The 13,404-nt window shown below is 39.5% G+C and overlaps 2 protein-coding genes across 5 annotated transcripts in view; both read right to left on the reverse strand.

The window, feature by feature from the left end:
* LOC111582247 (solute carrier family 26 member 9) overlaps positions 1-8,523 on the reverse strand; it is a 33,589-nt gene extending 25,066 nt beyond the window's left edge. For 2 of the 4 annotated variants that reach the window (XM_055012914.1, XM_055012915.1), the window contains exons 1-19: positions 8,373-8,523; positions 7,305-7,431; positions 6,947-7,086; positions 6,709-6,819; positions 6,387-6,562; positions 6,120-6,284; positions 5,873-6,025; positions 5,637-5,719; positions 5,385-5,532; positions 5,194-5,307; positions 4,708-4,785; positions 4,504-4,599; positions 4,301-4,407; positions 4,143-4,212; positions 3,970-4,062; positions 3,742-3,882; positions 3,365-3,613; positions 2,450-2,504; positions 1,962-2,098 (exon numbers count right to left, since the gene is read on the reverse strand). In XM_055012914.1, coding sequence (XP_054868889.1) covers positions 1,962-2,098; positions 2,450-2,504; positions 3,365-3,613; positions 3,742-3,882; positions 3,970-4,062; positions 4,143-4,212; positions 4,301-4,407; positions 4,504-4,599; positions 4,708-4,785; positions 5,194-5,307; positions 5,385-5,532; positions 5,637-5,719; positions 5,873-6,025; positions 6,120-6,284; positions 6,387-6,562; positions 6,709-6,819; positions 6,947-7,086; positions 7,305-7,431; positions 8,373-8,514 — 2,385 coding nt within the window. In that variant the 5' untranslated portion in view covers positions 8,515-8,523. Of the gene's footprint in view, positions 1-838; positions 1,015-1,125; positions 1,186-1,961; positions 2,099-2,449; positions 2,505-3,364; positions 3,614-3,741; positions 3,883-3,969; positions 4,063-4,142; positions 4,213-4,300; positions 4,408-4,503; positions 4,600-4,707; positions 4,786-5,193; positions 5,308-5,384; positions 5,533-5,636; positions 5,720-5,872; positions 6,026-6,119; positions 6,285-6,386; positions 6,563-6,708; positions 6,850-6,946; positions 7,087-7,304; positions 7,432-8,372 lie in introns of those variants that run through there. The other 2 variants (XM_023290875.3, XM_035957935.2) reach the window with 2 other exon arrangements.
* Positions 8,524-8,554: 31 nt separating this feature from the next.
* Positions 8,555-12,645, reverse strand: slc48a1a (solute carrier family 48 member 1a). The gene is made up of 3 exons (XM_023289456.3): positions 11,933-12,645; positions 10,021-10,188; positions 8,555-9,906 (listed from the first exon to the last, which is right to left on the reverse strand). Exons 1-3 carry the CDS (start codon positions 12,060-12,062, stop codon positions 9,770-9,772), a joined length of 435 nt encoding a protein of 144 aa, XP_023145224.1. The 5' UTR covers positions 12,063-12,645; the 3' UTR covers positions 8,555-9,769.
* Positions 12,646-13,404: the final 759 nt, after the last annotated feature.

Consider the following 13,404-nt stretch of genomic DNA (forward strand, 5'->3'; position numbering starts at 1 on the left):
AGAATATCTCTCTAATTCACATTAATCAAATCAAGTCCAAGCAGTCGGTCGGGAACACAATGAGGGAGAGAAGAAAGAGAAGGATAGGCTGCAGGTGATGAAATTAAACACAAACACACACAGACACTCACACACATTAAGCGATGACAGACTTTCCCAGGGCTCCAAATTAAAGCTGATGGCCATAGAAACCTTGTAATCACTTGTGGTGCCAATTTGCTGCAGAGAGGAAGGGGAGCAGAGGAGCAGATGTGTGCCAGCATACCTTAGGATGATTTCTTAATAGCTTCATAAATCCATTCATGCATCACAGGCATACCAACACCACTGACAGCCTGCTGCTAGGCTAGACACAACAGGCCTTTAAGCACCTGCTACACAAACACAAGTTAGTTGGCCCGCATATCTCTCTTCCTTCCACTTTTGACTGGTGCAACTGGCATCAATTTAGAGTGTTATTTTGGTTGCTGTAGCTTAATTCTGCCTCGTGGAAAACTATAGAGACGGTGAAGACAACAAAGCCGTGAAACTGCTGATACTATGTAATCTTCCTCTCATTTATGTTTAGCCCTTTTGCAGTGTCTTGCCTCCACAGGGACCTCGACAGACTGTTCAGCTGGTTGTACCTCACAGCTGTGGCCATGCACACTCTCAGTTAATTACAGGAGCACCTCTGTATGACTGCGCAGTCAGCAGCTTCACTCCACAGTTATTGTCAGAGGTAGGCAAACCGAGCTTCCGAGTTCCCCTCATTAGCTGCTCAGCACTTAGTTGTTGCTGTCTCTTGCGTTGGTATGTACCACCCCCTATCAGTGGAGTGAAGTACTGACTACTGTGCTTAACCACAAAACAAAAAGCTTTATTTGGATCACTCAGCAAAGAGATGTAAGATCAAGCACTGAATATATTTTGGTAACAAAACATGTTGATAAATTCCAGTAACATTCAAGATTATTGTTAGCATCTTCGGTACATTTCTTCTGCTCATCTTCACTGCAGCAATCAAAACATCTCCTGAAAAAGTAAAATTAGTCTCAGAAAGAGAAGATTTGCTTCATGACGACTAAAAATACCTGAGTGAAACTGTCATTTTGTATCATCTTGTGAAGACAAACTGCTGTGTACCTGCTCCAGATCCTTCTCCTCATTAATGTTAAAAGCAAGTCCCTGTTTTGCTTCCTCTGCCTGCAGCCAACAAAGTCAAGTCACATATAAGTCAAACAGGCGTGTGCACAAGGTGATGGTATGAACACTGACACAACACAGAATAAAAACAGTGGTGGAACATTACGCTCTGCTTTAACTGTGTTTTAGCATTAATTCTGAGGTGCTCTTCAAAGTCCAAGAGGATTGCACTACTAGTTACAGTCTGTAGGGAACTAAAATATTTGCAAGTCATGTCTAGATAAATGAAACCTCCTGAGTTTAAATTATTCTGAGTATAGAACAATTTTTAAATAGCTCCTTTTCCTCCAGTTTGAAAAGGTGACACATACATAACCTGTTTTTTGTGTTTTTTCATTTAAACGTGGCCCGTTTTGCTGCTTTGTTGCTCATATTAACTGTGTTCCAAATCCTACTGAGGGCACTGTTATCCTGTCAGATGCCTGAAAAGGCTGCCAGCACTCATGAAGCAATGAGAAACATTAGGCGGAACAAAAGAGACTAAATCAGACACACACAGCATACAATACGCGCCATGACCTTGGTGTAACTTACAATTTTGTTTGTTGTGCCACTTACTGTGTCACAAAACCCTGTGTGACATTTCTGTTTACCCTTGTTGAACCAGATAAGGCGACAAAAGCTGTGCTAAAAGGAGGAATTTTTCACTTAGTTTTCCTCCTCTTCTTAATCTCTCCCTATATCCCTAACCTTAGCGCGTTTAAACAGCATGCGTTTGTGTGTGATGTTATGAAAAGGATTTGTATGATAAGGCTATTTTATGCAGTGGGGCCTACCTTTGAGGAGACTCGCCTCTCTCCAGTGGTCTGCTGAGCAAACAGAATGGCATCGTGGACAGAAAGGAAAAGATTACTGCGGGCAATATTGCCCTCATCAAAAGCTCCTCCAGCCTCCAGTTCCTCACACACCTGGGCTGCAGGCGGCAAGACAACAAATATTACACAAGGACATGCTAAATGTAGTGACTTTACCCAATGCTCATGCCGTATTACAATGACAATATTATACGCTAAGAGAAGACAAAGTATTCAGGCACATTAAATTACAATTATTGTGGATCATTGCTTTATCTCACTGGGAGAAGGGGGGCACATGCATAATATGAAAAGTGTTTGCACATGTAATGTCTAACTTGCAGCTGTACCAGCGTCCTTCACAGACCTAATGTGCTCAGTGCTGTATGAATGACTTCACCTATGTTGCCATGCCAACTGTTCAGGAGAGCCAACAAATGTGAATGCACTTTTGTCATTTAAGATTTTACCTTGAACATTAGCCAGGTATAGCTTAATGCCCAGCATCTCGTAGCTCGAGTTCATCTGTGTGGGAAATAAAAGAAAGAAGACAGTTCATGGACATTTTGGGATAGTTAAAAACCCAGATTGTTAAAGGCACACTAGGGTTTAACTCCCAGATCACACAACATTTTGCCAGATCTGATCTAATATTAGTTTGGCACAAAAAAATAACCATTTATGATTTAAATAAAATATCTGATTCAAATTAGTAGCTCTTTTTCTTTATTTGGTCATTTGTTTTATGTTTTAATCTAGACTTTTCTCTTAGACATTTCATTTGCACTTTATCTTTCTCCAACTAATATTAAATGTCCACTTCAAATGTCAACTTCTCTGCAATGTTATTGCAATTTAAATATACTTGCTTGGTAACCAAGAAGAATATGGTAAGTACAGAAATTTATGACATAATAGTTTCACTTATAGTAGTCTAATTCTAGCTGCTAAATATCGCTACATGTTATGAAATCTATCTTTCATTTTATATTACTAATGTACTGTGATTTTAAGTTAAATGGATAATACTGAATGTTTTTTAGATTCTAATCTAATGTGAATGAAGATACTATTAACATTAACAAACAATAGTCTTTCAGTCTCTTTGTTTCTTAAATTCTCAGTGGAAAATTGGCCCTCTTCTACTTTTCTTCTGCTTTTTCTTCTATTATTATTAAATAAAATAAATAAGAAACCTTTTATCTAAAATAATGCTTTCATGCTAACAAAGAACCCAAACTAAGAGTTCGTTGGACCCTTTAAGTGACAGATGTAAAACTAATCTTTTCCGGGCACTGAGTGTACAACAATACAGAACCGAAAACAAAACACCACCAATGTTTAAGCCTTAATCTAGTCATACCAAGAAAAAAAAAGTTAATGACCTTTATCAATACTTTTATGCCCATCAGGTCTATGAAACAGACCCCTGCCAAGTCGAGGATGAGGGTGTGGAAGGGCATAGGCTGCGTCTCCAGGCTGACAGCAGTGGGACTAGGTGGCTCTTGTTCAGACGACTGCTCCCCCAGCTCAATGTCACTGCAGTGGAAGTTGACATAGCTCGTGGGAGGCTCAGTTTTGTTGGCACTGCCGTTCATATCGAAGTCATTTTGCAGCTCAAGCCGAGATATGGTCTAGATTAGGAGAAAATACATACAGAAAGGGTCACAGGTTGTATTTTCAGTATATCACCCTTACCTGAATGAGAAATATCGACAGCAGAATGACCCATGCGCTAAACATCATATGTACTTGATCCCACCTGAGATTTCATGGTAACCAAAGAGCTGAGTTTCCTCCTTCTTGTCTCTTTGCCCTTCTTCTCCTCTTTCGCTTTGTCCTTCTGCTCTTTTTCTAAAAACTTCCGCCTGGCCAGGATAATCTTGGCAGGGTCCAGTCCGGTCTAAACACAAACAAGTCTATGTAAACGTCCAAATTCCACATGAAAACCTAATTAACCTTGTCAGGAGTGTGAATTCTTTCAGCGTACCTTTCTGATAATCCTCTGGCGAAATATTTCAGCATTTGCAAAGTAGAGTGGCGAGCAATAGTTCACTATTTTCACACCTGTTATAGACATGACCTGTGGAGTTATTACAAAAAAAATTTGAATCAATTCCCCTTATTAATGAAAAAATATACAGACATATGTGGTTATCATACCTTACTATACACCTTTGGGTTTTTGTAGATGTCTGTATCTATTATTTGGACCACTGCTGAACCGTTACGACTACAAGGAACACATTGTTAAAATGAGTAACACTTACACTTCCAAATCTTGATCCAAAAATACCACATATTGCGCACAGTTTACTCACAACTGCGTCTTGAATATCACTACCAGGATGGAAAAGCCCACGCCGATGGCAACTCCATAAGGCAAGCTAAGAAAGAATGTGGCCAAGAATGACACAACCCACACACACTAGAAGAGAAGGAACAATAGAATTAAAAAAAAAAAAAAACATGGAAAAAACACATTGCCATGTGCTTCAGTTTTGTATTTAAGCCTTTGACTTACACAGTCCAGTTTGCTCTTCTTCCATAAGTAGTAGGGATCAGAGAGCTGCAGGAGTGTGTTCTTCAGGTTGACTGCAATCAAAGCTCCCAGCACTGACTTGGGACACAGGGATAACATGGGTTATTAATCATGCCTCGATTTTACGCTTACCTCTGTTTAAATGTTTTGCAGATTGTTTGGTATCATGTTGTTAAATCTACCTACTTTTGGAAGTGGTTTCAGGTAGGCTCCCAATGCGAGCATGGTAACCATTACAACCAGCATCACACATAGACTGGAAAACTACATGAGGGTAGCAACAGAGGTGCTAGTTAGCGGTTTCAGTTATTTTCTCACAGTCTAAACTGCTTTTTTTCATGAAATTTAAAGAAAGCAGCAGTTACAGTAACTACACAGGGTTTTCCTGGCTCAAAAGAGGCTTTTGTGGATTGACAATACAGAAATCAATGCATTTTCTAATTATTTCTGACCATTTGATAAACAAAAATGTCTACAATACTTGAGCAAATGAAATTTCACTAAACTAAGCCTGCTTAAAAATATAGATATCTTTATTCTCAATTCATATCATGTTAGCACTGGTGATTTACTTTCGGTGCTAGCCTAAATCTATTTTGAGAGTATCTACAACCTCTTTGGGAGGGCACCAAAAAGTCCTATACCCATGTAAAACCTTGCTACAGCACCCACCTGTGATGTTCCTCCAGCACTGTCGACAGCCAGCGTCACAGACAGAGCACAGCAGATCACATGGATCTTAAAGAAGGACCCGAGGAAATTGCTGCAGCCAAGAGCCAACATTTCCTACACGAGAACATGCATTCAGTATTGACAAAAGGAAGTAAAATAGACATGTTAAATGTGTGAAACAGTTTTTCTACCTGGTTGGGATCCACATCATAGCCATGCTTGGCTGCCAGTGTCCTGCCCATAGCTAAGTTGATGACATACCCCACTATTGCCAGAGAGAAGGCTGTACTCAACATATAGTCCCACTGACTCACAGTTGGAAGGATTGGTGCTGGAAATCTGGAAAATAGAGACAAGCAACAAATCTAAATAGTAAAAAATTGGATTGGATTAGTAACTTCAACGAATGTAGCACCCATTCATTCTGAGTATTCATGCTTTACCCTAAAGGGATTTCTCCCACTATGTCCATGTGATAGAGCTCAGGAAGATGCAGAGGGCCTGAGATGGCTGTGGCCACCACCACCTGTGAAAAAATGGAATAGAAATCAAACACCACTATCAAACCTATACTGTCCATTAGCTCACACGTACAACCTACAAAAAGTCAATGCAACTCCGTCAAAGTGAGACAGGAACATATTTTTGGCCATAGAGAGATGACAAACCAACTACTTACAATGATGATCTCCATAGGAATGGGGAAAGGAAGCTTGTGACGATATCGGGCACTCAGCTCCTTCACCACAATCAAAACTACACTGCTGACCAGAGCAAACACTAAGGAGGCAATGTTGGTTTTAGGAAGGCCCCTTACAATATCTATCAGAGTCTGCATTAAAAGATCAAAATGACATAGTTTATGCACAAATCATTATATCAAAATATATTGATGTTTTTCTTCTATTACAATAAGAGTCACTTACATATATGACAGCCAGTGGGCCACTATAAGGTGGTACGCTGATGCCAAAGATGTATTTGAGCACTGAGATGAGGATCTGCAAGCCAGCAGCAGTCATGAAGCCTCTGACAAAGGACTCTGACAGATAGATGGCTACGAACCCAAACTGCATGAAGCCAAGACCAATCTGCACAGACATAAATCATTCTCAATGTGTCACCTTTAAACTGTACCTCACATTGCTTTCAAGTTTCACTTCAAAAGCCTGAGCTTTTTGAGGTACAAATACCTGTATGATTGCGGTGAGGCAGGCCAGAGTTCCAGATATGGCCAGGCGAGCCTCATTCATCCTGTCTGTGTCCACTATTGTAGCATTAACAGTGGCATTGAAGTGACTGAAGTCCGACTCCGGGGCCAGCTGAAGACATACGATCCCCACCATTATGCTGAGGACAGCAAAAGTACCTGGACATAGAAAGCAGTGTGTCACATCTATTTTCCTTGCTATACTGCAAAGTGGGCAAAGTCAGGCGGAGTGCAGCCCTGTGCAGCACTGGCAACTTATCATTGTCATCATACAAAATTGCTGCAGATAAATCACTCTGATTTACCTGGGACCATCTGGTGAGCAGTGCCCATGAAGAAATATGGGATGAGAGGGAAGAAAGAAGAATAGAGACCATTGACAGGAGGGAGGTTTGCCAGGAGGGCAAATGCCATGCCTGGAAAGAACAGAAGCTGTCAAATAAATCCTGAAAAAATAATACAAAACTATGTTATACAGTGCAGCAACTAGTATCAGTCAGAGGTTATTATACAGACGTATGGGAATGGAGAGGATTGACTGACCTTGGGGAACCTGGATGGTACCAGCGCTGACCCCGCTGATGACATCACACAGCAGGTTTTCTTTCACTTTGTATTTGGGAAGCCAGCGCAGTACCGGCAGATGTCTGAATAACAAGCCCTTCAGCCTTGGCACAGAGCATCTGACAGAAACAAACAAGAGAAAGTCTTTGAAGAGCTCCAGGTTTCTATGTGTTTCTTTGTACAAAGTTCACAAAACAAATCTAAACTTTGAATTGAGTCATAGCTGCAGCTCTCTGCACTGTAGTGATCACAGCAAAAAGCTTGTCAGAGGTAGCGTTTGTACAATAGGAGGATGTGTTGTTCATGCTGACTGTGTGGCTAGATTTCCATTCTGTACCTGAAGAGCTTCTTTACTTTTTCTCCAACAGGGAACTGTCGACTCTTCTTGTCAAACTCACTGTCAAACTCTGGGAGATTGTATGCCGGCCTGTTAATCACATAACGTGGGCGTTCCTGTTGCATGGCTACGACATATTAAAACATATTAAAACCATTGAAAATTCGCCTCAATACTGAAGGTGTAATTTGAAGAACTGCATAAACAGACAAAAATAAATAAGTCTGCGCACGTAACTCTAAAACACATCATGTACTCTCATATTTCCAATCAATATCATGTAAACTTAGCAACAAACTTCATTGCACATTTGATTTTTCACATTTAAACCAAGATTTGAAAATTAACTGTCTTGAACATTTTCATACAGTCATGGAAACAAGGGCATTTATAGGTTTGTTCTTATGCTGTTTTACGTTTAAGGGGCAAACCTGAACTGTAAGGTTCTAATCTAACCTTGAAAGATGAAGGATAAGCTAACAGGTCAGGGGACTGCTAATATATTTAATCAACACCAAGTAAACAAAAGCACATGCACACGTTCACTCTGCCGTAAGTAATGTTAAACTGCACGCAGCACAAAAATTAAATAATTACTTTCCATGTAACTACTCCCACATAACAATAGCAATAGAACTGCAATCAAAACGTTGCTATTGTAGTGTTTGGAATGAACAGGTGGTCAAACAGCTGTCACATTGTTACAATTTAATTATCTCTTAACAAATTAAACTAAAGGAACTAAAGTACAAGAAAATACAATAGATAAAAATCTGGAGTTGAAAGTGATTTATCTACACTATTTAAAGAAGGAGCAGCAGTTGATAATACAATGTGTGAGTATATAATATTTTTCACTGTCAACATTAAACATTAAAGCATCTGTTCTACATGTGAATTAAAATTCCACTCCTAACAATTGATTTCCTAAGGTTACTGATGAAATAATCAAAATCAAGTTGCAAGAAGCCAACACATCCATTCCAGTGCCAGTACTGTTCAGAGGCACTGACTCGGTCTTAAAGTTAGAGAAATGTAAGTCAAAAGTAAGAAAACATGGTACTGTACCTAACTGTTGAGGCACAACACCTGCATCGATTGGGCTCAGATGTGTATGCTGCCCATTTGCTTGAATTCTTATCAAGCTTTCTGAAGTCTCTACACCTTCTGGGTGGAGCTTAGGATGACAAACCTTAGTGCATGCAGACATGCAGGAAAATCGCTTAAAGCAAAGAGACAACATGATGCCATTACCAATAAATGCATCTTTAATGGTTCAGTTTCTATATACATGTAGCATCCACACATTCATTCACTCGTCGACAAAAATACAATTTTACATTTTATGGCAAAGGGTAGACGTAAGCTACAGCAGGAACTAAACCAATTACAAAGCCTAGTTTAACTTTACTGATAAAATTCGACTTGGTGGGGAAAATGATGCATATAAACAGTGTACTGTAACATTATAAAGGGTGAGACAGAAATGACAATGTGTAAAACATGATTTTGCTCCATTGCATCAGAATCTGTGCAAAACAATGGCATCAACATCATAGACTAAAGTGCAAATATTTATTAAATACATTTGTGTTTTCTCCAAAAGGGGAATGTAACAATATTCAAACGGACTATTGACAGGAAAAGCACATCTCCCTCTGGTGGAACAAAAGATGCAAAGCACGAATCCCACATGAATGCTTTTTCTTCAGGCATGACAAACACTTCCTTATCACTTATGTGAAGAAAAGAGTATGAAGGATTTTATCTGAGTACATTAACATCTCTCAGAAGTATGCTTTAAACCAGAGTGCAGCTATTCATATCGGTGCCTATTTTGGGAAAAAAAAACAAACTGTTTTTAAATTGCCAAACTGATGATGATGGGGGCTAAAAGCCTTTAGGCGATATTGCAGCAATGATAATCTGGAGATGTGAGTATTCTGCAGTTTGGCTCTCCAACTATTAAAAAGCTAATTTAGATGCAAACATTCAAGCACTCCCAACGAACACTGTCAACCTACTATTAAAATTGATTCAGGTAGAAAGTTTTAGTTTTGGTTTTCATTTGAACAACTAATTACTGGATTAAAATCCTCTTATATTGGGAATTTCCTTCCACATACTGTTTGACAATGAAATCTGTCTGAAAAACCACCTACTTATCTCTTCACAAAAAAGCCTCCAGCAACTCCTTTAAAAGCAGTTCCAGTCTTCACAGGTTTTGACTTTTTACACAACTATAATATATAGGTCTTTAAAAGTAGGAGAACAGGTTACAATACAAATAAAGAGCTTGTTAAGCAAGTGCAACAAGTGCAGCTCCGTGTGGTTAAAGTCAGATGACTGTTTAATCTAGCCATGTCTGCTTTTCCTCCACTTTTGTTACAAAAGCTCACTGACCAGCTCCTGCTGGCTGCCTAAAACCCCTTAAAGTCCAATGCAGTCTATGAAGTCAGTACTGACTAGAAATCACTGAGGATGCTGATGTCTGCAAACTCCTGGCGGTATCTGTATGAGTACAAAGCCAAGAGAAAAGACCATTTGAGGGTCAGGAAGCTCCATACACAGGAGAGGTAGAGGCTCCTTGGATCAGTGAGAGCTGTGGGACAGAATAAAGAAAGTGATTAGTATTTGCATTAGAAGCATTCAAACTTGTCCAAACCAATGCTGAACATTAATTATATTACGCTAAGAACAGCAGAGACAGCATTACATTGCTCCTGTGTGATGGCCAGAGTTAGAAAGGTAATGAAGGCAGCCACAGCCAGAACTGAGAAGAGGACTCCAACAGCGATGAAGAACTTGAGACCTTTGAGCCAGGTGCGCCAGTAGTCCTGCAGGTACATGATGTGTGTCACAAGAGCCCAGAGCGCTAAAACTCCTGTCAAGAGAAAAACACAGACATTTTAATTGAGTGTATTTTTATAAAGTCGTACATAGCCTTGACACTACATCCAAGTAGCAGCACTATCCCATTCAGAAGTCCAATACCTGTAGAGCTGCAGCTATCAATTAGTTTTGTCATTCACCTATAAAACATCAGAGACTACTGACAATACTTTAGAATTTCCTAACTCCCAAGTTTCCCCCAAATAACTCTACAAAACCTGAAAATAAAAATGTTACTATTCCAGTAGAGTATTAACAGATTAACTCCAAATAAACACCTACCAGCTACACCATTAAAGCCACAGACAGATGACCTGAATAACACTGACTATGTCTTTACACTTGGCACCTGTCAATAGGTGGGGTATATCAGACAGTAAGCGAGCAGTCAGTTCTTCCAAATTGATGTGTTGGAAGCAGGAAAAATATCTACATGTAAAGATCTGAGCAACTTTAACAAGGATCAAATAGTGATGGATAAACCATCAATCATCTCTAAAATGGCAGTCCTTATGCTGTGGCACTGTTAGGCAGTGGTTAGTACCACTAAACACGAGTATTTAAAGTGGTCCAAAGAAGAACAACTGAGCAACTTAACCTTTGCCAAACATGCGAGAGGATCATGTGCACTCAAGCCGCATTATTGTGTGTGGGGAGTAAAACTGGGATGGTTGCAAGAACACAACAAAGAATTCTCAGAATTCCCCAGATCTCAATCTGAACAAGCTCTGTGGGATGAGCTGGAAAAACACGTCCAAATGTGCAATAAAAATGTAAAAAAAAATGTTGCTGTGCAATTTCATAGGAATTTTGCTTTAAATATTGTATTTTTTTCTTCTAGGAGGAGAAAATATTTATATCTATGCACTGTGTACATTGTGTGCTGCTCTTTTTTATTCAAACTGTTCTTCTATTTGCTGCTGTTGCGCTGTAAATTTCCCCGTTGCGGGATCAATAAAGGTTTAATCTATCTATCTATCTATCTAATTACAGGACTTTAAGTGTTTGCTACGAACGTCTTGCTGTCTGACACCACAGGAAATTTCGGAGGCCTTATGGAGTCAAAGCCTCAAAAAGTCAGAGCTGTTTTGGTGGCACAAGGGAAAGTTGCCCAATATCAAGCAGGTGGTTTTATTATAGTCGGTGATCAGGTGGGTGGGTGGGTGGGTGGGTGGGTGGGTGGATGGATGGATGGATGGATGGATGGATGGATCTGGAGTTGAGAAACAACAAGCTATATTTGCTATAAATGCTATGCTCAGTGTGCACCTTGGTAACAGTTGGTAATGGTCTGCATTAAGAACACTATTTTCAAAAATTACAATTAACTGATATATTTGTTTCCTTTATCAGCATGAAAACCCTCCATGAAGGTGTACCTGGCATGTAAAATTCACTGAGTAGCAATCTCTAAGTAAAAGCAAAACAGTGATGCTGTATGAGCTACAAATATGGTTATATGCATTCGTGTGACCCAGTAAAGCATTAAGCCAGTTCACATATATCAAAACCGCATTCAAACAAATAATAAAAACGCTATGGATAGATTTCAGTGCCTGAATGACAATAAATAAGGAATGAGGGAACACATACAGCATTATTATGATGTGATTATGGAGGTTACCTAAGCAGGCCTGCGTTAGGATTAGGATGCCTGAAACAACTGATCCAATATCATGTGAAATAGAGAAATTATGTTTGAAAATTACAGTAAATGTAGGTGTGTGTTTACATACCTGACAGGCCTCCCATGGCCGCCGTCCATGGCTGTTTATAAGCGATATTCCAGACCAAGAAAGCCGAAAGTCCAACCACAGCACCAAAGGTAGCATATCCTATGCTAACGTATGTCCTGCTGCTTCCCATTGTAAACACAGCTACTAACGTTAAAGACGGTCTAAAAGCGTATTTCTGTCAACAGATGTGAGGCTACATCAACAGCTTACCGCCACATTATGTAATATCCTTAACGAAACTAAAACGACTAAGTGAAATCCCCTTCAGACGAATAGCCTGGAGTAAAACGACGAATATCACTGTTAGCAAGACTAGCTCTCGAAATAGCTAAATAATATCCGCTTGTGAGCTATTTACGTCTCCCAAACAGCGCTGACACAGTTTAAATGTCTAGCTAACACTAGCTGTCTGTGCTAACAAGTAGCATCAAAAGAAGTGTTTATCTGACAGACGCCGCAAAGATAACAAGCTGTACGCGAGAAAACACACGGCGGATTACGGTCTTCAGCAGACGACCAAAACACTCCCTTTAGGACGACTTTTCTTCGGTTTAACTGGTCTATAAGTATCATACAGTCACACAACACAAGACGTAGAAAAGACTTGGCGATACTATGTCGAATAACCTAATCATTTGGATGCGTTTTTAGCCATTTTACCACAAAGTTATCTATCACTTTTTCTTTAAATATCTTTGTACAGACCAAAGCCCCAACTCACTGACATGCTGCCCCCAGTGGAGACAAGGGAAACAGACAATTTACAGCTCCTCTCTGCAGGTATGTTGAATTACATTTACAGCACTGCATGGGTGTAGATATAGTGTGATCACTGGGGGACACATTTAGGGTCCTTCCCCAGGACATTTTGAGCATCAAACGTTTGATTTCCTGCTCTCTGATGAATTTTAATGCACAAATTTGTACCTTCTCTGCATCACTTTATAGTGGAAATAACTTTATTAATGCTAAGGAAAGCATAAAATTCAGGCACCAAAAATGGTCCAAAATATAATAAAGCTTCTCTGTTTTTAAGCATTTGTCCTCCTGTAGATCAGTTTTTCTCACTTATTATTATTATCCCTGTCGAGTCAACATACATACAGGAATGAATTACTTTATTGCCCTATTTTGTGTGATTATTGTCTTTTTCACGCCAAAGATGGAGCAGTTAATGTTTCATTTATAGCCCCCTGAATTTTGATAGCGGTTATGTGTTTCATCAATTTTTCTGCTCATTTTCATAATTTTCTGTAAATTCTGAACATATCACGCATATATGTGTTCAGTGCACTAAAGAAAATAAACCTGCTACTGTCAGAGGTATTTTTGCATCTATAAGTAACTTCCTGGTTCTGAATACTGAGGGGGCTGTATCCCCGTGAAATCTGTGCCTATGGAGTGTTGTGCTAAAGTTGCACACATTAAAAGTAACATTTGGATGCAAACAAAATTATGCCTTTTTTATTTAT

This window comes from Amphiprion ocellaris, chromosome 8 (assembly GCF_022539595.1).
Source record: "Amphiprion ocellaris isolate individual 3 ecotype Okinawa chromosome 8, ASM2253959v1, whole genome shotgun sequence".
NCBI classification, from domain to species: Eukaryota; Metazoa; Chordata; class Actinopteri; family Pomacentridae; genus Amphiprion; species Amphiprion ocellaris.